Source organism: Nicotiana tabacum, chromosome 19, assembly GCF_000715075.1.
Source record: "Nicotiana tabacum cultivar K326 chromosome 19, ASM71507v2, whole genome shotgun sequence".
In the NCBI taxonomy this organism is placed as follows: Eukaryota; Viridiplantae; Streptophyta; class Magnoliopsida; order Solanales; family Solanaceae; genus Nicotiana; species Nicotiana tabacum.
Genome location: NC_134098.1, coordinates 116507426 through 116530638, shown reverse-complemented (window position 1 = coordinate 116530638; position 23213 = coordinate 116507426). Strand labels below are relative to the sequence as shown.

Here is a 23213-nt window from a genome sequence, read left to right as displayed (position 1 = left end):
CGCCACTGCCTCGCTCTATGTCTTCACGCATAGCATGAGCCTGCACCATCGCTGCAGTTGTTTGGGGATGTAGGCAGCTACACCATCCCAGCAGTTTTTTTCTGAGAGACCTGACAGTGCTGATTTTGGAATATCCTTTTGCTGATAGTGCTGATTTTGTTGGTGGATTTTGTGAGAATGCGTTTACATTTATATGCAAAGAAGATTTTGTTGTGCATGTGATAGACTGATAGTAGTGGAGGGTCGACATTGGACGTACGGGAGGTTTTTGGCGATTACTTATGAATACCAATGGGAAAAAAAACAATGTTTGCATTTTCTTTTTCTTTCATTTGGTGAAACATACTTACCAGGAAAGATCAGAAAGGCTTTTCTATCATGGAAATATTTTTTTGATAAGCATTTTTTTCCCCATTGCAGCACTTATATGTTTGTACTCGCAGTGATTAGAGTGTGCAAATTCAATAAGAGAGATCCGAGAGTTGGTGAATTTCATCTTCCTTTAATTTATTCTACTCACTTTCTCCTCTCTAGCACTACTTTACTATAATGCCACCTCGGAGTGAATCCACACTTGATGCCGTTTACCCCTTAAATGATTTTGTCATATTGATTATCCTCTTCTTCTTCTAACAAACCACAAACCTCGTCCGTAAAATCCTTCCACAAAAAAATAAAGGATCGATTCTTATAGGTAAAAAGAGTGCAGTCGGGCAGCTGTAGAAGAAGCTGAGACTAATTGGTTTCAGTGTTGATGATAATATTGATTAAACAGTACACTTTAGCTTATGAAACTCTTAAATGAGGTGGTTACACAGATCAATGTACGTTAACTCTCGATTAACTCACTCACGTATGTACTATGTAAGCGATTATTCCCTAAACATACTCCTAATTTGCTTCTCCTATTCTGTTATGAGAATTTTTTTATTAGGATAACTTTTTAAAAATAATATCGTATCTGACCAGTCCTATTTTCTATTTATCAATTAAACATTTGTTACAAAAGATTTTGTTACGTCTCATGTTCATTGTTTTATTACATTAGATGGAACAAATCCTTAATTTTTAGATTTACTCAGATGAGTTGGTCAAAAAAAATTAAATTTGCCACTGAATCTATTATTAATTAATTCATATTAAAATATTATTTAGTAAAAGATACAAGTTTATTCAATATAGTATTAGTTTACCCAGTTATAATTAGTTAATTAATATATTTTAACAAAAAAAGTTTTTAATGAATACCTAGAAAAATTTCACAATCTTGAAACTAGAAAATAATATCCAAACATGTCTTTAGATGAGTTAGTCCCCCAATTCAAACACACATTAGAAGATGAAATTTTACCAGCCGAATAAACACTGAAAATTTTGTAGATTCAGAGTCCTAGTCTCTTTCTCAGGATAAAACTAGGGAATTGAAATCAACGTAGAGGTTAAACTACATACCGCACCTCTAACATAGAGAGATTGTAACCCACACAAATTTCACATGCAAATACAAAGCTAACCAAGCTCTCCCTGCCATACTACTCACAAATTACTGCTTTCCGACAATTATTTCTTTCTGAAGTTCATAAAATGTTTACAAATTTGGAATGTAATACCACCATGAAACACCAGAAATCTATACATAAGGAAGAACAGACAGGAAATAATTCAGCAGTCAAAATTTACAACATGCTTGAACAAACGTATCACCATCTACCAAAGCATTTTCAGGATTAACTTACAAACGCGCTCACCGTGGTCAGCTAGAATTTCACCTTTGCTAACCTTCCACCCCAAAAGAGCGGACTTTGATGCATATATAGTTTGCTAAAGCAGTGTAAGCAACAGCAGTATCAAACGCAGAGGACCTGGTTGAAGCTCATAATGCTGTCAGCAATCTGGACAACACTAAGTTTTAAGATCCAGCAGAGGTCCCTTGGCCCACACTTTTAACTTACAATATAATTTTTTTCGTGCACATCATCATGGTTCCTGTTCCGTTGGAGAACCAGGGGCAACAGGTGTAAAACCCCGACCACCAAACACTGGGCGCATGAATGAATCATCAAACTTGCGCCAGTATCTATGCACCTTATGGGTTGGCGCGGAAAGTAGCATCCTCAAACTAGGTGGGTGCGGAAGTTCTTGACCATTTAAATCGACTTCAGAACCCTCTTGACTGCCTAGGAGTGGAGCTGTAAGAGATTTTGGACTATTTGCATCTGATGACACTGTACTTAACTGCCTCTGTGGGGGCAACAGGAGACTTATAAGAGGTTTTGTCATTAAACCAAATACCTGGAAAAGAAAAAAAACAAGTTTACCATTTTGAATTTCATGCATGAATGGACAGTTGAATAATTATGTATGAGCAGGTTCTAGCAGGAAAGAATGTCAAGGCAGAGGCAGGAGGTATATACCACTGTGCTGAAAAGAACAATGGTAATGGTGCTGGTAATCATTATTGCGTTGTCTTGCAATTGAGTGTGTCCCAAACGAGTGAACTGCGTGATTAAATGATAAATGATTCATGACATAAAAGAATATGAGGATGTGAAAATAAGGAACATGAAGTGTGCATATGAGGGCTGATATTCCCACAAGAGTCAGCATAATGGCTTAGCAATTTTACCTTATTATATGCCAGAGCCATGGACACTGCACCTCTCATCAAACCAGCCCACCATATTATCACCTACAAAACAAAGTTAGCAATCCATATCCATATGAAATGGATAATAAGAGAGAATTTGATGAAGCCACTGCTTACTTGCTGCCTAAAGGTTATTTTTTCCTCAGAGGATTTCTTCATCAAGTTGGATAAGAATGATAATGGAAAAACAAAGGCAGCTCTCCCCAGCAAGATTAGTCCCATCAGTATCGAACTTACTGCAACAGATAATCCAGGACTGCAAGAAATAACAGAAGCACCAGATAAAGACTGCTGACTGTTTGACAATAAGTCAAAAAGGGAGGAACATTAACACTGTAAGAGAAAATACTAATATCTATCCTACCCTCGTTCAGCATACCTATCACTAACAAATTTCCACTTCTCGATATCCAAGGCATCCATACCGACATAGAGGAAGAGGAAAGTCTCAGCAAGAAATGACAAAGTTGCAAAAGCGTACCTACAGAAACATAGAATGATAACATTAACTCGAATTATGCGGACAAAAATGTCACTTCTTAAGCACAGGTAATAGCTTATTATTGTGGCACGTGATAATATATAAATGATTGTTTGCATAAGCTTCATAAATGAGTTTGTCTGTTTGTAAAAGCTAATCAGACAGCTTATTGCTTTTAGTATTTGTAAGGCTTCTGTGGTATGACCTTCAGAATAGGTTGCAGGTTGCAGATGAAATATATTTATTCCATGTTGTAATAAGAAGTGCAAAAAACTCTGCCCAGGCAGAATAAATTTGAAAACCTCACGGCAGAAAAAAAGGAAAATACCTTGTAGTGACTCTTGAACTCTCAGTCACATTGTGCCAAGTGTAATGGGACATTACAATACCACAGAAAAATACAGTGAGAATCCCACTCAAATAGAATAGCTGCAAAGGATGAATGATTTAGTAACTAATACCAGAAACATGTATATTGGATACAAGTGCCAATGAGCTAAAACTAAGATCTTACTTCAGCCAACATGTATGATAAGTAAGCCATGAGCATCATAAGTGCAACCTCGCGATCTGTGGAGTGCCTGGAGACGGTAAAAGTAACTAGTCATTACTATTATTGCAATAAGAAAAGGAAAAAAAGTAAGGAAATATGGGCCAAGAAGTTTTTTATCCCAATAAGTTAGAGAGGAACTAAGCAAATTTTCACTAAATAAGAAACTCTAATGAAACATGTTATATGATCCAGTTTACAGTTTTATAAGAACCAGAAACGATGTGCTGCCATAAACCCTTAATTGAGGCATTACCTGCCAAAATACAGCTTCTTGATAATGTAAGCACTAAGAAGACCAGTCTGCAGTAAGAATAAGATGTCAACTAGAGGGGTAAAGCCTGAGTAGAAGTCAATATCAAAGATTAAAATAAAGCATCGTGGACACATCATTTTTCCCACACGCGCACACAAAGAGAGTGAAGCTTACTGCTGCTCCCAGTAAAGTGCTAGCAAGGAACAGATATAAGAAGTTGCCAATGAAATGAAGGGCAATACTGGGATTCACACTCGAAAGGTCAAAGTTTTGAATAGCATTGAAAAGCACCACCGATGTAGCATCATTTACAACTCCTTCTCCAAATACAAGACTGTAAAGGAGGGGTGTCTCATCCTGATGTAGGACCTGCAGCAGCAAAAACTTGTACTTCAGGGCATTCTATTGGGTCATTAGCATATGTTGAGGTCACTGCATCTGTACCTGCAACGTGCAGACGGAGTCTGTGGCAGCAAATATTGCTCCAATTGCTAACAAAATCAAGAGAGAAAGAATAAGAGCAGTCAAAGGTAGAAACAGAAGCAACCAGCAACAGAATAAACAGAACAATGATTCGAGTAATACCGAGATAATCCCCAATATCTAGAAATCCAATGTCCAACTTCTTGAAGAATTTAATGGCACCTTCACACATGACATAGAGAAAATATCAGAAAATAATAATTATCGAAGCTTGAGAGAAACTAACACATACTACAGTATCAAAATTCTATTCAAAGATTACAATATAACAGGGATGATTTCATTACCAAAAACAAGGATACAGTAGCGTGTCTGCGGCAAAAACTCTATGTGAATGTACTAAAATGCTTAGAACTGCAGATATCAAACACATTTACCCTAGTCACACTCATTATGAATAGAGCAGCTTTGCAACATTGCTTGATGGAAAGAAGGTAAGCAAATTCGAGACATCTTGAAATCACCTTCTTCTCCCTTACCATCAGAACATCTGGAGTATAAATGTTTATTCACCATCACTTTCAAGCACATGGACAAGACATCATGCATGCTATGTAGGCGGCTTGATATGTGGAAAAGTATATGAAAATCAATTATGCAAAAATTTCCACTTGAAGAACAAGCACATTGACAAACATGTTTTAGAGAAAAAAGACACTACAAATCATTAAACTCATTACAATTTCATCCCTCATCAGGTCATGACTCGTAGGGAAGACCTTGGGAAATAAGAAGAGATTAGGTACAACATGGAGAGAGCATCTCAAAGCAGATTGAAAAAACATAAATTTTGGCTTGGGAGTAATTTTTACTCTTGAAACTAAGTACATTTAGTATTTATTATGATAAAACCACAAGAAGCATCAACCTATTGACAAGGTACCAATCAAACATACATGGAGTCCTCCTTTTTCACTGAAGTAGATAGAGAATTTAAGCAAATAAAAGTTAAACTAGAAGGCAACTAACCAAGATAAAACAGTTGCAGAATAATTCTCTAGCAGAGGACCTATCTAACCAATAAACAAAATGAGCTTTTGCAATAACGTTGAAGCATGTGATAGAAACAATGTTTCGAATAATACCTAATGATATAATGGCACATGAGATCAGTGTACCAATGGCTCCGAACAGCATTATAGTAATGAAGTTTACGAAAAATTGCTTCTTTTTTACCTGAAATCTGTAAGAGAGAAGAGTTACATTATGTAATGATCAAATTTTTTGGATCAATTCTCGCACCATATAGGCACATCAAAGATCAATAACAGAGATATGGAACAAGATGAAATTGTCCTCCTGATTATTCTTATTTACGTATTAACCAGAAGCTGCAAGTATAACCTACAGATTGGACACTGCAGACACGATCCCTGGATATGCAAAATGAAAGGACAAGAGGATTATCTTGTCTCAGCTATGGGCTTTTGCCCCTTATCTTTACTTATTTTTAAAAATGACATAGAATAAATCTTTTCATGTCACGATCAAAGACTTATCAGCACCGGACAGGGTAGTCCTTGCTACAAAATAATGGAAACTTCTTAGGTACAGCACTCCTGGCTTCATTAAGTATAATCAAACGAGACCATAGCTTAGTGGATAAAGACCCGAGGATATGCATACTACCCAGAAAATCAACAAGCTCCTATATGATTTCCAGGAACTGCTTCGATGTTTCAAATTGCAAATGTTCTTGGTTCCATTATTCAACCATCTTCACCCAATGAAGCAGTGTTCAACTTCCTCACCATTCAAGTAATGCTTAAGGTTCCATTATTGCTAATAATCTGGCTCCATATTAGTATTGGTTTACACTGCATTGCCATTGTTTATATCTTTACTCTGATAACTTAGCTGGCCTAAATGGTATCCTTCCTTATTGTTTATAGACGAAGATAGCCATTTGGGTAGATATCTCATCAGATCATACTGCATAACAGTGAGACAACACAAATATTTTTGATGACTCCTTGTCAGTAGACAAATGACATCCAGAAGGCAAACTTAAATAAGTGAGAAAATATATGAAGTAGAAAGCTCTTGAAAAACCATCTTCGGAACATCCAATGAAGCACCCAAAAAAACAGTAAAAGAGAAGATAATGACATTTTTACCCTGCATTAAATATGATTGGAGGAAGTAGATATATGAAAAAGAGATCTTCACTGAAGACCAGAAGATGTGAGCTCTTTCCCCCACTTATGAGCAAGATAACAACTCCTACACCCAAGCCCTGCAATTATCAAACATGAAAATAACTGTAAGCATTATAAGCAAATCAGAGAATGTAAGAAAAATAAATGACAAGCTGACAAACTGCCAATTTGAATCACATTTCTGAGCCCCATTCAAAGAATTGAAACAAAAGAAATGAAAGAAAAAGGCTTGAAGGGAAGATAACAAAAGACAGAAAAAAGAAAAAACACATTCAAAGGCGAGACGGGCAATGGCGGAGGCAGAATCTCCGCGAAGGGGGTTCAAAAAAATCAAATTGTAGCTAGCGGGAATTGAACCTATAAGCTTTCAAAGATTTTGAACCCCCCTAACCACGAAGTTACACTTTTGGGTTGTGTCAAGGGGGTTCAAAACTTAATATATAGAGGTAAAAAACATATTTTGCCTTATATATACAGTGTAATTTTTCGGCGAAGCGAACCCCCTTCCGCCCTCGGGTACTTCAACTTTTGATATTTTTTCACCATCTGCATTACGTGTCTTCCCATGAAAACCCCTAAGTAGAACAAAAGGAGTTACACTCACAATTATGAGGGCGGTAATGGATTCATTTATCCAGCGGTTCTCCTCCAGCAGATGACCAATGACAATGCAAGCGCAAAGGAGTGCCACAAAGAGGTTGATGGATACAACAGAACCATGATCTGAAGTACCAAGAGAGCCCAGTTTTGGAAACATAGAAGCCAGCTCAGACGCCATCTTTGTGCCACTTTCTACTAGTTATTACAACCACTCCAGTTCACCAAGATGCTTCAACATAGCCAGGTTTCATCAAAATTTGCTCCCTTCATGTACTTACTCTGTCCTAGATAAAAACAAAAACTTATGCATATTACTGTATGCAATGAAATAGAATGTCCCACATAAATCAAAATCTAATTAGTCAAGCAAAACATTATGACTTTGAACAAAGGGAGCAAAAGAGAATAATTATTATTAACCAGACAAATATAATTATAACATTCTCCATTTCTAACTAAATCTCACCCATGCAATCCAAAGGCTTCCACAAAAAATCAATTAAATCAATCAATCAGTTATGTCTCGGTCCCGAACTAGTTAGGTGATGGGGTCCATCTCATTCAAAAGCCAAAGTAATAGGTATGTGCCTAAGGAAAATATTTGACTGAGAATTTCTTTGGTTTGGCAGCCAACTTTGTTGAATTTCTTTGGTTTGGTAGCCAACTTTGTTGAATTGTCAACATTGAAAAAAAAGAATGAGAAGTCTTGTGCAAATTGTCAAATATAGTAGGCTTTAGAGAGTGAGGCTTCGGCTATAAAAGGAGAGTTTCAGCTCTCAATTCTACACACCAACAAAGAGAGAAAGAAATAGTGATGTTTCACAGACATGGTATAAGAAAATAGTCTGTGAGAAAAATAGAGAGTGAGCGATATTGTAGTGAGGTGGAATATCAAAAGAGGGTTATTTCTTTTGAGTGTTGTAGTGGTCTTTGGAGTATTTTACTCGGACCTACAAAGTGTAAAATTCCTTGCTATAGTGATATCAGTTGCTCGTCTCGGGGCCGTGATTTTTTTGCCTTATTCAAAAAAGTTTTCCATGTAAAAATCTCGGTGTCGTCACTCTTTTATTCTTGTTAATTGCTGTATCTCGGTGCTACGTTATTATTCCGCTTTTATTACTGTGAATATTATTTCTGTAGGGGATTTATTCCCAGCAACTGATATCAGAGCACATGTTCTGCTCGTTCACAAAAATACTATTCACTGTCGGTAGTATTATACTTGGTGAAAAACAAAAATGTCTGGAGTAAAGTACGAGGTAGCAAAATTTAACGGAGATAGCGGTTTCTCAACATGGCAAAGAAGGATGGGGGATCTGCTCATCCAACAAGGTTTACACAAAGTACTAGATGTTGTTGCCAAAAAGCCTAATACCATGAAAGCTGAGGATTTGGCTGACTTGGATGAAAAGGCTGCTAGTGCAATCAGGTTGCACTTATCAGATGATGTGGTAAATAACATCATTGATGAAGACACCGCATGTGGCATTTGGACAAGGTTGGAAAGCCTATACATGTTCAAAACGATGACAAATAAATTATACCTGAAGAAGCAGCTACACGTCCTACACATGGGTAAAGGTATGAATTTTTTGTCACCTTTAAATGTGTTTAACGGACTAATCACACAACTCGACAATCTCGGAGTGAAAATCGAAGAAGAAGATAAAACAATCTTGCTATTGAACTCATTTCCATCTTCATACGATAATTTGGCAACAACCATCCTGCACGGTAAGACTACCATTGAGTTGAAAGATCTCACATCGGCTCTTCTACTCAATGAGAAGATGAGAAAGAAGCCTGAAAATCAAGAACATGCTGTCATCATAGAAGGCAGAGGCAGGAGTTATCAAAGGAGTTCGAGCAACTATGGTAGATCCGGAGCTCGTGGGAAGTCTAAGAACCAATCCAAATCAAAAGCCAGAAATTGCTACAATTGTGATCAACCATGTCACTTCAAAGGAGATTGCCCAAATCCAAGGAAGGGAAAAGGTGAAAGCAGTGGCAAGAAGAATGATGACAATACAACCGCCTTGGTGCAAAACAATAATAATGTTGTCCTCTTTATAAATGAGGAAAAGGAATGCATGCACCTGTCAGGTCCAGAGTCGGAATGGGTGGTTGATACAACATCTTACCATGCCACACCGGTAAGAGGTCTTTTTTGTAGATATGTAGCCGGTGATTTCGGCACTGTGAGAATGGGTAACACAAGTTACTCAAAGATTGCAGGGATCGGTGACATTTGTATCAAGACAAATGTCGGATGCACATTGGTTCTAAAGGACGTGCGACATATACCTGATTTGCGGATGAACTTGATCTCGGGAATTGCTTTAGACCGAGATGGATACGAGAACTATTTTGCAAATCAAAAGCGGAGACTCACCAAGGGATCATTGGTGATTGCAAAGGGAGTTAGCTCGTGGCACGTTACACAAGACAAATGCAAAAATATGCCAAGGTGAATTGAACACAGCACAAGATGAAATTTTTGCAGATTTGTGGCACAAAAGAATGGGTCATATGAGCGAGAAGGGATTGCAGATTCTTGCCAAGAAATCACTCATTTCTTATGCCAAAGGTACAACGGTAAAACCTTGTGACTTCTGTTTATTTGGTAAGTAGCATAAAGTCTCATTTCAGACATCGTCTGAAAGAAAATTAAATATGGGTTTATATTTTGAAAACCAAAGATCAGGTGCTTCATGTTTTCAAGAAGTTTCATGCTCTGGTGGAAAGGGAGACAGACCAAAAGCTAAAGTGTCTCCGAAGTGACAATGGAGGTGAGTACACTTCAAGGGAATTTGAAGAGTACTGTTCGAGCCATGGGATCAGACATGAAAAGACAGTTCCTGCAACCCCACAACACAATGGCGTAGCCGAAAGGATGAACTGCACCATTGTGGAGAAGGTGAGAAGCATGATCAGAATGGCTAAACTGCCTAAGTCATTCTGGGCAGTTTAGACATCATGTTACCTGATCAATAGGAGTCCATCAGTTTTGTTGGCCTTTGACATCCCAAAGAGTGTTTGGACCAACAAGGAGGTGTCCTACTCGCATCTGAAGGTGTTCGGTTGCAGAGTATTTTCACATGTACCAAAGGAGCAGAGAACAAAGCTGGATGATAAATTTGTTCCCTGCATATTCATCGGATATGGAGATGAAGAGTTCGGATACAGATTGTGGGATCCTGTAAAGAAGAAGGTCATCAGAAGCAGAGATGTGGTCTTCCGAGAAAGTGAAGTTGGAACTGCTGATGATATGCCAGAGAAAGCAAAGAATGGTATAATTCCTAACCTTGTTACTATTCCTTCTACTTCTAACAATCCCACACGTGCAGAAAGTAGGACCGACGAGGTTGCCAAGCAGGGGGAGCAACCTGATGAGGTTATTGAGCAGGGGGATCAACTTGATGATGATGTCGAGCAAGTGAAGCACCCCATTCAGGGAGAAGAACAACCTCAACCTCTGAGGAGATAAGAAAGGCCAAGGGTAGAGTCGGTACCCTGCCACAGAGTATGTCCTCATCACTAATGGAGGGGGGGTGGGGCAGAAAGTCTAAAAGAGGTGTTGTCCCATACAGAAAAAAACCAGTGGATGGAAGCCATGCAAGAAGAGATGGAATCTCTGCAGAAAAATGGCACGCACAAGCTGGTTGAACTTCCAAAGGGTAAAAGACCACTCAAATGTAAGTGGGTCTTTAAACTCAAGAAAGATGGAAATGGCAAGCTGGTCAGATACAAAGTTCGATTGGTGATTAAAGGCTTCGAACAGAAAAAAGGTATTGATTTTGACAAAATTTTCTCACCTGTTGTCAAAATGACTTCTATTCGAACAATTTTGAGCTTAGCAGCTAGCCTAGATCTTTAAGTGGAGCAGTTGGATGTGAAAACTGCATTTCTTCATGGAGATTTGGAAGAGGAGATTTATATGGAGCAGCCAGAAGGATTTGAAGTAGCTGAAAAGAAACACATGGTGTGCAAATTGAATAAGAGTCTTTATGGATTGAAGAAGGAACCAAGGCAGTGGTACAAGAAGTTTGACTCATTCATGAAAAGTCAAACTTACACAAAGACATATTCTGATCCATGTGTATACTTCAAAAGATTTTCTGAGAATAACTTTATTATATTGCTGTTGTACGTGGATGACATGTTAATTGTAGGAAAAGAAAAGGGGTTGATCGCAAAGTTGAAGGGAGATTTGTCCAAGTCATTTGATATGAAGGACTTGGGCCCAACACAACAAATTCTAGGTATGAAGATAGTTCGAGAGCGAACAAGCAGAAAGTTGTGGCTGTCTCAGGAAAAGTACATTGAAGGTGTACTGAAACGCTTTAACATGAAGAATGCTAAGCTAGTCAGCACACCTCTTGCTACTATCTAAAGTTGAGCAAGAAGATGTGCCCTACAACAGTGGAGGAGAAAGGGAACATGGTTAGAGTTCCTTATTCTTCAGCAGTCGGAAGCTTGATGTATGCAATGGTATGCACCAGACCTGATATTGCTCATGCAGTTGGTGTTGTTAGCAGATTCCTTGAAAATCCTAGAAAGGAACATTGGCAAGCAGTCAAGTGGATACTCAAGTACCTAAGAGGTACTGTAGGAGATTGCTTGTGTTTTGGAGGATCTGATCCAATCTTGAAGGGCTACATGGATGCTGATATGGCCGGTGATACTGATAATAGAAAATCCGCTACTGGATATCTATTTACTTTTTCAGGGGGAGCCATATCATGTCAGTCTAAATTGCAGAAGTGTGTTGCACTTTCAACAACTGAAGCAGAGTACATTGCCGCTACAAAAGCTGGCAAGGAGATGGTATGGCTCAAGCGGTTTCTTCAAGAGCTAGAATTGCATCAAAAGGAGTATGTCGTCTATTGTGACAGTCAAAGTGCAATAGACTTGAGCAAGAACTCCATGTACCATGCAAGAACAAAGCATATAGATGCGAGATATCATTGGATTCATGAGCAGGTGGAGAACGAATCTTTACAGGTCAAAAAGATTCACACGAGTGAAAATCCTGCTGATATGTTGACCAAGGTGGTACCAAGAGACAAGTTCGAGTTATGCAAAGAACTTGTCAGCATGCACTCAAACTAGAAGACAGTGTTACCTCCTTTAGATGAATGAGACTGGAGGGGTAGATTGATGGGATTCATCTCATTCAAAAGCCAAAGTAATATGCATGTGCCTAAAGAAAATATTTGGAGCCAACTTTGTTGAATTTCTTTGGTTTGGTAGCAAACTTTGTTGAATTGTCAACATTGAAGAAAAAGAATAAAAAGTGTGTGCAAATTGTCAAATATAGTAGGCTTTAGAGAGTAAGACTTCGGCTATAAATGGAGAGCTCCAGCTCTCATTTCTACACACCAACAAAGAGAGAAAGAAAAAGTGAGGTTTCACAGACAGGGTATAAGAAAATAGTCTGTGAGAAAGATAGAGAGTGAACGATATTGTAGTGACGTGGGAATATCAAAAGAGGGTTATTTCTTTTGAGTGTTGTAGTGGTCTTTGGAGTATTTTACTCGGACCTACAAAGTGTAAAATTCCCTGCTATAATGATATCAGTTGCTCGTCTCGGGGCCGTGGTTTTTTCCCTTATTCAAAAGGGTTTCCACGTAAAAATCTTGGTGTCGTTGTCACTCTTTTATTCTTGTTAATTACCGTATCTCGGTGCTACGTTATTATTCCGCTTTTATTACTGTGAATATTATTTCGGGTTTATTCCCAACATTAGGGTCCTCTTTTACTTAATTTAGGCCAATTATTTCAATATTAAATAATTTCTTAAGACAATAGAGATGTTTCCAACTCTTATGCTTATACCTACACATATTCTAATAGGACTCCTGGGAAACATCAAACTTAATGTGTATGGAATAACACCAACTAAGCCATGATTCCAATTAGTTGATCTTAAGCCTAAAAAACTTTCATAAAAAAGTAAGCAACTTCCATTAAAAACCAGTAAATGGAAAAACAAAATCTTCGTGTTTCAGAAAATTTTCTGCAGCTTTCATCAAACAGAAATCAAGACCATTTCTATGACATTATAGATTCTTACCGATGCAAAGAGAAAAGCTTCCAGTGCCTTCCACCTATAATTACAAAGAGAGAATTTTTTTTGAAAAAGCTTCTGTTAGAGACAAATTTAACGAAGAAAAAAGTCTTTTCTGAAAGGTCTGCGCAGTTCAATCTAACGAACTGAAATGCAAAAACAAATAGAGATAACATTTTCATATTTTCCATAATTTTCTACTGTTTGTATCCTTTTTTGTTTTTGGATTTTCTATGTCAAATTAGCAAGTAATGATCACCTCTCTTCCAATTTCAAATTCTCACCGAGAATCTTTCATTTATGGAAAATCCTGTGTAATTCTCTCTAACTTTAGTTTTATCAAAAATTTCTCCGCAGCAATGATAAGCAAAAAGAACAAAGAAAAACCTAATATCACGCGAGAGGGAGAGAAAACAAAGACAAAACTATATGAAAATGTTCATGTTCCTAAAAATTCACCGCCGCTTGTTTCCATTTGTTTTCTGAACTTTCTTTGTCAAACACGAAAAAGTTATATCATTTTCCACTCAATTACAAGACTTCAAAACGATTTACAGACAAAAGGCAATAAGAATAATGGGGAAAAAAAATGCAATATTCAGGGTTTTGGAAGTTAAGATACTCACGAATGCAATTGCATGCAGAAAGGCCAGAAACAGAGCAGACAAAAGCTTAGAATCCTGAAAACTTTCTGAAGCCAGAAAATTCTCCAACATAAAACCGCGAAATAAAGACTAAATGTCTCTGCTTTGAATTTTTGTTGCGAAAGAAAAATAGAGAAAAAAACAGAGCAGAGAGAGAGAGAGAGAGAGAATGGTTACAGGAGAAGCGTGAAATTTCTAGAAAGAGAAATAGAAAAATCCGGGAATACCGTGACTTCCTCTTTTTCTTTTTCTTTTTCTCTCTATATATACGGCGTATATAATATTAGGTTTTTCTCTTTTGTAATCAAATGCGTCAAACTTTTAGGTTGAATGGCCTTTTAGGCGGGCACTTGAGATGATTTAATTCATAGGTACTCATAGTATTAAAAAAGATTTATCATTCAGTAAATATTTAAATATAATCTAATAAAACTAATATAAATTTTGATTCCAAAAATTAAGCTCAAGAAATATTACTCCGAAATAAGTTTGTGGTCCAAAATATTTAGATCCATAAGACCGCAACTTAAAAGATTCTTTGGTTCAAATCATTTATGAATTTATTTTATTGGCCTAGGCCCCTTAAGATGTTACTTCATCCTTAAATTCAAGCTCATGTCACTTGTTAAATGACACATTGGGTGTCTATTCAAATATAACATCAAATGATATTATGCCATATGTAAACTGTAAGGGGTCATTTGGTCTCTGGGATGGAATAGACAGGGTTGGGATATTCTATGACATTGGGTAGGCGTTTGGACTTAAAAATAATTTTTGAAAAAAAATAATATTTGGAGTTAAGTTGAAAAATGATATTTGGAATTTAAAATTATCACTTGAAAAAATATTGCAATTTTGTGAGTGGAAAAATTTTTTTTCTGAAAATTTTGAAAATGTAATCAAAATCACTTTTTGATTTTTTAAAACCTAATTTTAAAAAAAATTCAAAAACTTGCAAAGTTTATGGACAAACATATTTTTTTTAAAAAATTTATGTGATAACTAATTCTACTATTTTAGTACAAAATAGTTTGCGGGACTAATTAATTATTTCTGTATGTGATAACTAATTAATACTTTATCGGGGATTGTTTTCTCTTATTCACCAACCAAACAAACAATAAGAGGTGTCTCGTGTCATGTCAAAGTAAATGATTAAATCAATGAAAAAAGTATTCAAGTGACGTGTTCTAACTTCTAGTTAACCAGTTGTCGTTTTGTCACGGGTCTAATTCGTTTGGTTGACAATCCAAGGGAGGTAAACAAATTAAGGACTCATTTGTTTTTTATTTTTTTAACATTAACACGTATGAATCTGAATGCACGTCTGAATATTAAAATATGGTATGTAGATTTGAACATTAAATAATTAAGATTGTTTGTTTTTCAATATCTGAATACGTATAATATATTTATATTTCAACATAAAAAATATACATTTAAAAAAAAGTGATTAAATACTGTATCAATTAGTGAAAATATTAACTTGAACAAAAAAGTTATTATTTGAGATAAATTGAAATATTATAAGATATAAATCAATATTTTATGTTTGATCCAATTGTTAAACTATTTGAACTATAAATGAAAATTATATATCAATAACAACAATTGTAGTGACGAAATGTAACCAAAACAAAAATATTGAACGTAAATTTATCTTCTAATCAAACTTATCCAACAAATTAAAATAATAAACTCAAAACTAGTTATAATTTAAATGCACAAATATTAGAATATTTGAAGAACTAATTGATAATCAGATCAAGTTGTAACATTCAAACACCGGAAAAAACAATACTTTAAATAACTAAAAATTAAAAACTCTCAAGTATTTCCTCTTCTTTGTACTAGTTTGAGTGCGAGTTGCTCGCGCATATCATTCATCATCTGAGAATCTTCAACTGTCCAGCTAAGTCCATAAGTTTTACCCTATACTTCTTCATGTTGTTGTTCTTCGTCAAATATTACTTGAGGCAAATCAAACTGATTAAACAAATCATCATTGATGCGCTCCTTTTTGATAAAATTATTAACCACAAAATATGCAATAACAACATCTCTTTGGATATCAACAGGATATGGAGGCATCTTATCCAATATCGGGAATCTTGCTTTCAACACTCCATAAGCACGCTCGATGACATTTCTAATTTGTGTATGCGTATGATTAAATTTTTTCTCCTTAGTTATAGCACGCCTGCGATGATAATCTCCTAACCAATATCGAATATTACGATATGGTGCTAGAAATCCTCGAGTGTTAGGATATGTCACATCACATATATAGTATTTGTCTGACATTAAGAAAAAAGAGTTACGTGATCATATTGAAAAGTTAAAATATTATTTCAATTGCTTAAGTTGTATCACTTACTAGCTGGGGGAATAGAAAGCCATTTTATGGATTGGATATAATTTTCGTTAGAACACGTGCATCATGTGCTACCCCTTCCCATCCAGCATTAACATAAGTAAAGACCATATATACATACAAAGTTTTGCTTTAGTGAAAAGAAGAATTGAAGCCTAAAAATTTAATACAGACCATATATATGCAAAGATTCCACCACTCCTCATCAAACAAAATTCCAACAAACCCAAACAGAACGAAGCCAAGGACAACAATGCTTTTCTTTGTATTGGGATTTACCCATCCCATCCATACCCATAATTTTTATTAATACATCTTTCTATTTTTGCCACAAGTCAAACGTATTTTAAAAGGGGTATTTTTAAACCCTAAACTCGAAACTGAAATTTACCATTAGAAAAGTAGAAACAAGATGGAGAATTCCAAGTAGAATTTTAAAAATCTTACCAAGAAAAAGATTCGGCGGCTGCTTGATCGTTGAAGAGAGAGACACGTGAAGGATGAAAGTTGTTTTGGGTTTAGAAGAAATAGCCTGATTTCAAGAGAGAGAAAAGGAGCACCGAAAAAAAGAGGCGTGTATTTTCTGTATTTTTAGCCTCTGAACGAAATTAAGACTCAATTAAAGGTCTAACCGAAACAGACCCAATTAGACCTATTCAGATTTTTTAAAAATAAAAAAACAAATACACTTAATGGGCTGAGATTTGATTGATACAGATTCAGACCCTCATTAAGTGCAAACAAATGAGGCCTAAGTGGACCAATTTGTCTAAAACACAACTATCTTCTTTAAGTTATCAAGAAGATATAATAAATAGTTGCGAAAAATAAAGTGTTGATATTGTATATTGTGTATTGGTAAAATCGAGTCCAACGAGCACCCCGGTTTCTCGATGAGGCAAACGGAGCAGGGATGTGACTGTGAGGAATCAGAATCAAAATCAGGAGCCTCTTGTATTAGGGCCCGAGCAAAACACCTACTTTCGGAGCCATCGGGACCACGTCCCCTAGGTCCGGTTCGGGCCCCAAGACTTCGAAGAACATTACCAAACGATCGCACAAGATAACAAAGAGCCGTGATATCCGTGCCCAATCGGATATCACGATGTGAATCTCGACCCGTATCAGCAGAAAATTTGTAATTAGCGAAAAAGAAGATTTTTATTTTTCTTAGAATTGTACTTAGAGTAAACTCTCCTACTATATAAAGGGTAAACTTATTATTCATTGGATATATTATAACACGGATACCAAGGCAATATACTTCTATTCTCGTTGTTTCCAAAATTTATTCAAAGTTCTTATTTTTGTTCATAAGTGCAAGCTCGGAACTGAAGGCAGGTTCTTTGTTAAGCCATTAACAGAGCTCAGACTCACTCTTATCATTGGTCTCACCATTTATTATGTCTTTTATTTGCTTAATCTAACGTCGTTGATCACTTGTATTGAATTAATTCGCGTATCCTTAAAACTGAGTATAAATTCAATTGTTATCCATTTTTAATGGTAAACAGTTTGGCGTCCATCGTGGGGCTAAGGATAATAGTGGTAGTTTGATACAAATTTCCATAACACACTATATTTTACGCTTGTTCTTTAAGATTTTAATTTCAGATCTACCCAAGGATGTCGAACTCTCAGTCTGCTCACTTCAACGTTGATATTGAGTCTGGCCATCATAGCGAAAATAATAATGTAGCACCTAACAACGAGGTACCTCCTGCTGATCCCAACGGAGCCCGAGTCGCAGACCCAATCGATGGCAACTCGCATGTGGCCATCGACGCCAACCTTCCAACCAACCCTGAGAGCAGCATTCGCGGGGGAGCCCGACCAACCACTGGAGCTATGCCAGAAGGTGAAGGCAGCGAGCTTAATTTGTGGGTGATCTTCAAAACGTTACAAGCTCAACAAGCGGCAATAGCACAACTACAGAACCAAAGCCGCGCACGCCCAACAGAGTTGAGCCCGAACAATCCCGGGAAAACACCTGAAGAAATGAGCAAGTCATGGAGAGACCGGGTGAAGCTGAGCCCAGGCCCAACCTCGAAAACATTAAGATGATCGAGGAGCTGACAAAGCGGGTGAAATCAGGAAAAAGAAAATTGAGGCTAATGACAAAAAAGTAGAAACCTATAACTCTAGAGTTGATCAAATCTCATGAACGCCCCTGATATTGAAAGGATTGGACTCCAAGATATTTGTCCAAAAGCCTTTCCCCCCAGCGCAGACCCAAAGACAATACCGAAAAAGTTTCGTATGCCCGAAATTTTGAAGTATAATGGAACCACGGATCCAAACGAAGACGTGACCTCCTACACGTGTGCCATCAAGGCAAACGACTTAGAGGATGATAAAATCGAGTCGGTCTTGCTGAAAAAGTTGAGAGAAACCCTATCAAATGGAGCAATAATATGGGATCACAACATACCCCCTAATATTATTGATTCGTTTGCTATGCTTGCAGATGCCTTTGTAAAAGCGCACGTCGGGGCCATCAAGATTGAGACCAGAAAATCGGATATTTTCAAAGTAAAACAAAGGGAGAACGAAATATTGAGGGAATTTGTGTCGAGGTTTCAAATGGAAAGAATGGATCTGCCTCCGGTCGCGGACGATTGGTCCGTTCAGGCATTCACCTTAGGGCTCAACCCCTGACGCTCTTTGGCTTCACAATAGTTGAAACAAAATTTGATAGAATACTCGGCGGTAACTTGGGCCGATGTCCATAACATGTACCAATCAAAAATCAGAGTCGAGGACAATCAACTTAGGGGGCCCACCGGGTCCGTTTATCCCGTTAGAACTAATGACAGGTCTAAGAGAATTGTTGATCACAAACCGAGACTGAACATAGATCAGTATCAACCGTATAATGGAGACCGAAAGGGTAACGGTTCTGGGCGTAACCCTGCGAGAAACGAAAAAAGGAATGATCGAGGCTACAGTAATCGGGACTGCTACATCCTTGCCTTCCCAATTAGGACTGTTCAAAACTGAACCGAAACCGTTAACCGAACCGAACCGATAGCTTATTGGCTTATTGGTATCGGATTATCGGGGTAATGGATGGTGAACGGATTGAGATTTTATAATTAACGACTTAACGGTTTGGGGGCGGATTACTCAATTCTCTTATCGGGTAAACCGTTAACCCGTTAAAATTTTTTATATTTATACTTTTACCCCTATGTATATAAAGTACTATTAAAACCCTAAATGGCTTAATCCCTAATTTCTATTTTCTAATTCTCAATTTTCTGCAGCCACCAGAGGTAGAGAAGTCGTCAGTCTCGTCTCTCTCTTGAACTGAAAACTGAGAAGTCGAAAAATTGAAATCTCAATGATTAATATGTGTATGTCTGCATGAGTAGTCTTGATGGTATTAAAAATATGGTTAATACGTGTATGACAGTATGAGCAGTCTTAAAGACTCTTCAATTAAAAAATACCATTTGGTTAGATTTTAGATGGTATTAAAAATTTGGTATTGATTTGAAACTGCTTGGTATTGATTGAATGATTGTTCAAAAAATTTCTATTTGGTTTAGCCGATAAGCCGCCCGATAATTGTTAATCCGATATCAATTCGCCCGTTGTCTTATTGGATGACTAGCAGATTACTACATTTATAATCTGATAACCGTTAAGCCGAACTGTTAAGCGTAATTAGCCTCCCGATCCGCCCGATAAGCATCCCTATTCCTAATTGCAGTCCTTTCGGACCATGGGAAGAAAGTCTTCGGTCACGGAGCATATGTACCTTGATGCTCCTTCACCCGGTCCTTTTTGCATGAAGGTTTCTCGACCTTAAAGTCGTATGCAATTGAGCATCCTGGGGAATAAACACTTTCAAGGGAGGCTCGGGGACTGGTTCATCAAGAGCCACCTTGGGGAAAGCCTTTTCGAAAAAAACTACTTCAGGGGCAACCGCCTCAGTACCGACGACCGGTTGGGAAGATGAAAAGGCAACTTGTTGAGGAACAAAATTTGATGTTTTAGCCATTGTTATCTGGGAGATTTGAAAATTTGAAGAAAGAATGCGAAGTTTTGAAAGAACAAGTTTTGGAGATGATGAACAGAGTATGAAGGTTTGAAGGAAATCTGGGTAGAAACCTAGAAATCACTATGAAAATTGAAGAACAAAGATGAGGATATGAAGTTTTGAAAGAGGTTTGATGATAGCTGGAAAGCTCGAATGTAATAGCTTGGTCGAAAAGTAAAAAAAGAACAAAGGATGAAAGCTTTTATAGGGAAACAAGCGACGCTTCGCATTCGGAGGTAACCAGCCAATGAGCGACACGTGTTCGAAGTCAGAATAACGCGGCTGATGGGACGTTTCGGCTCCTTCGTCGTAACGTACGAAGGAAGGAACCAGAGAACATATGTCGTCTACCATCGTTTCGGCAAACCTACTTTCTAAGAAACGAGAGGACTATCTGTATACGGGTAAAATCGTGTCCAACAAGCACCCCGATTTCCCGGTGAGGCAAACGGAGAAAGGACGTGACTGTAAGGAATCGAAATCAAAACCAGGAGCTTCTCGTATCAGGTCTCGAGCAAAACACCTACCCTCGAAGCCATCGGGACCACGTCCCCCAGGTTCGGTTCGGGTCCCAAGACTTCGGAGAACATTACCAAACACTGCACACGACTAACAAAGGGCCGTGATATCCGTACCCAATTGGATATCACGACGTGAATCTCAGCCCGTATCAGCAGAAAATCAGTGATTAGCGAAAAAAGAAGATTTGTACCTTTTTAGAATTATACTTAGGGTAAAACTTTCCTACTATATAAAGGAGAAACTAATTATTTATTGGACATATTATAACATGGATACCAAGGCAATACACTTCTATTCTCTTTGTTTCTAAAAGTTATTTAAAGTTCTTATTTTTGTTCATAAGTTCTTCATAAGTGCAAGCGGAACTGAAGGCACGTTCCTCGTTAAGCCATTAACAAAGCTCAGACTCACTCTTATCATTGGTTTGACCATTTATTACGTCTTTTAGTTGCTTAATCTAACATCGTTGATCACTTATATTGAATTAATCCACATATTCTTAAAATCGCGTATAAATCCAATTGTTATCTGTTTTTAAGGGTAAACATATATATTCAAGTTCATAAACAAAGTACATATCAAAATCCATTGTGTTTGAGCCCAATTATTGTAGTATTTTTTTATCCCCATAAAAAGTTGAAATAACTAATCTTGTGATAATTAATCATAGGATAATTTCTTTTCAATCAAACGACACGTAAATGTACTAATAGCATACTATTCACTCAATTTAATAAAAATCGAATATTGCATACAAGATAACAACTTTACTATTGAACAATTCCTCGATTTTTCAATTCAATTCATTTTTCTAAGTTGTTTTTTAATTAACAAAAATCCTAGTTCTAGTTAGAGAGCTCAACACGAAATGTCTTTGCTCTTATCTATAATTCTCTCCTATCTTGTTCTAGTTATTAACAAGTGTAATTGTCATTGTCTATCAAATCCCCATTTATTATTTCCTTTTCTTGTTCTCCATTTCGCTTATCACTTTGGAGCTGATAAGGTGCCGAGCTGGCCCTACTCCAGATATAGATTATCTCCGTTAGAAATTTATACGTATTAGGTGTTTACTTCAATTTATAACGGTGAAATAATAAACTTTAAAATGTGTATTAATTAACTAATTATAATTCAGTGGGCGCCAAACTGTTTACCCTAAAAATGGATAACAATTGAATTTATACGTGGTTTTAAGAATACGTGATATAACTTGGCACAAATTAAGAAGATAGATTAATATTGAAATTGACAATAGAAAAATAAATGCAAATATATATTCTCAATATTAATTGTAAACGAAATAACTGCAGACCGAATGAATCAATTAGCCTTAGCCCTCGAGTTTGATCACTCTCAAACCAAGTGGAGAATAAACTCATACAATAACAAAATGACTAAATATTGAAAACCAGAAGAAAGGCGGTATATTGCTTTATATTGCATGAATGAATCTCTCTACAAATGATAAGGCCCCCTTATATAGTAAGGGAAGCCCTACTCTTAATATAATTCTAAATACAATAAGGAATCTCATGATAGGTTAATTAATTGGTCTTTCCTTGATATGCGCCGGAATTTTCGCCGAGATTCTCGCCCAATTGCGATTATTCCAGCTTTTCTGTTTTTTGGGCTCTATAAACTTTCCTTGGTCTCGATCAATCTCTATTTTGCTCGTTCTCGATCTTGGTCGATCCCGATCTTGATCGGTCTCTATTTTGCTCGATCTCGATCTTGGCCGATCCCGATCTTGATTGGTCTCTATTTTGCTCGATCTCGATCTTGGCCGATCTTGATCTTGATCGATTTCTGGGTTACGGGCTCGGCAACCTAACTTCGCATCATGGCTCGATATTACACGAGGTTGAACCTTGGTCTAGCATGTTCCAGTCTCGATTAGTCATACGAAGGGCAAACTCGGTTTTGACCGTATACAGATAGTCCCCTCGTTTCTCGGAAAGAAGATGGCGAGAAACGATATGAATTTCCAAAATCCGACTCGATGAGTGATGACGTAAGCGACAAGCCCGATTATGACGTATGCGATGAAACGTCCCATCGGTCCAGTTACCAAGGCATTAAATGCATGTCAGTTGTTGGTCGGCCATTACCGGTTCCAAACCGTCACCAGCAACCTATAAGAACCCTAGCTTTCCTCCTTCAAACTTTACACTCATAGCTCTTCTTCAAAAAAATCCCTTTGTTTCATAATTTGCACGCCCAAATTTTTAGAATTCTAATCAAACCGCATACCATCCTAATTCTATTTTCCCTTGTTCATCAATGGCAAAAACCTCCAAAACCGTACCGCAAAAAGAGGCTGCTTCTTCATCACGACCTGCCGGTAGTGAGGTTGCGGCGGAGCCCCACCTTTAGGAA

General features: G+C 37.2%; 1 protein-coding gene and 1 long non-coding RNA gene across 13 annotated transcripts; both read right to left on the bottom strand.

The window, feature by feature from the left end:
- Positions 1-1550: 1550 nt before the first annotated feature.
- On the bottom strand, positions 1551-14141 carry LOC107760263 (sodium/hydrogen exchanger 1). 12 transcript variants are annotated; one of them, XM_016578291.2, is made up of 16 exons: positions 13873-14141; positions 13253-13286; positions 7181-7460; positions 6535-6653; positions 5503-5600; positions 4520-4579; positions 4379-4425; positions 4109-4303; positions 3935-3981; positions 3643-3709; positions 3457-3557; positions 3027-3128; positions 2765-2903; positions 2627-2689; positions 2415-2498; positions 1551-2292 (listed from the first exon to the last, which is right to left on the bottom strand). In XM_016578291.2, the coding sequence occupies exons 3-16, from the start codon at positions 7352-7354 to the stop codon at positions 1978-1980; spliced, it is 1611 nt and encodes a 536-aa protein (XP_016433777.2). In that variant the 5' UTR covers positions 7355-7460; positions 13253-13286; positions 13873-14141; the 3' UTR covers positions 1551-1977. The 12 variants fall into 12 exon arrangements, with proteins under 12 accessions (XP_016433777.2, XP_016433773.2, XP_016433774.2 ...); XM_016578287.2 differs by having other exon boundaries at positions 3012-3128; positions 13873-14134; XM_016578288.2 differs by having other exon boundaries at positions 3012-3128; positions 7181-7455; positions 13873-14134.
- Positions 14142-15584: 1443 nt separating this feature from the next.
- On the bottom strand, positions 15585-17170 carry LOC107760266 (uncharacterized). Its single transcript, XR_001642362.2, has 2 exons — positions 16715-17170; positions 15585-16190 (listed from the first exon to the last, which is right to left on the bottom strand). It is a non-coding gene; the product is annotated as an uncharacterized LOC107760266 (long non-coding RNA).
- Positions 17171-23213: the final 6043 nt, after the last annotated feature.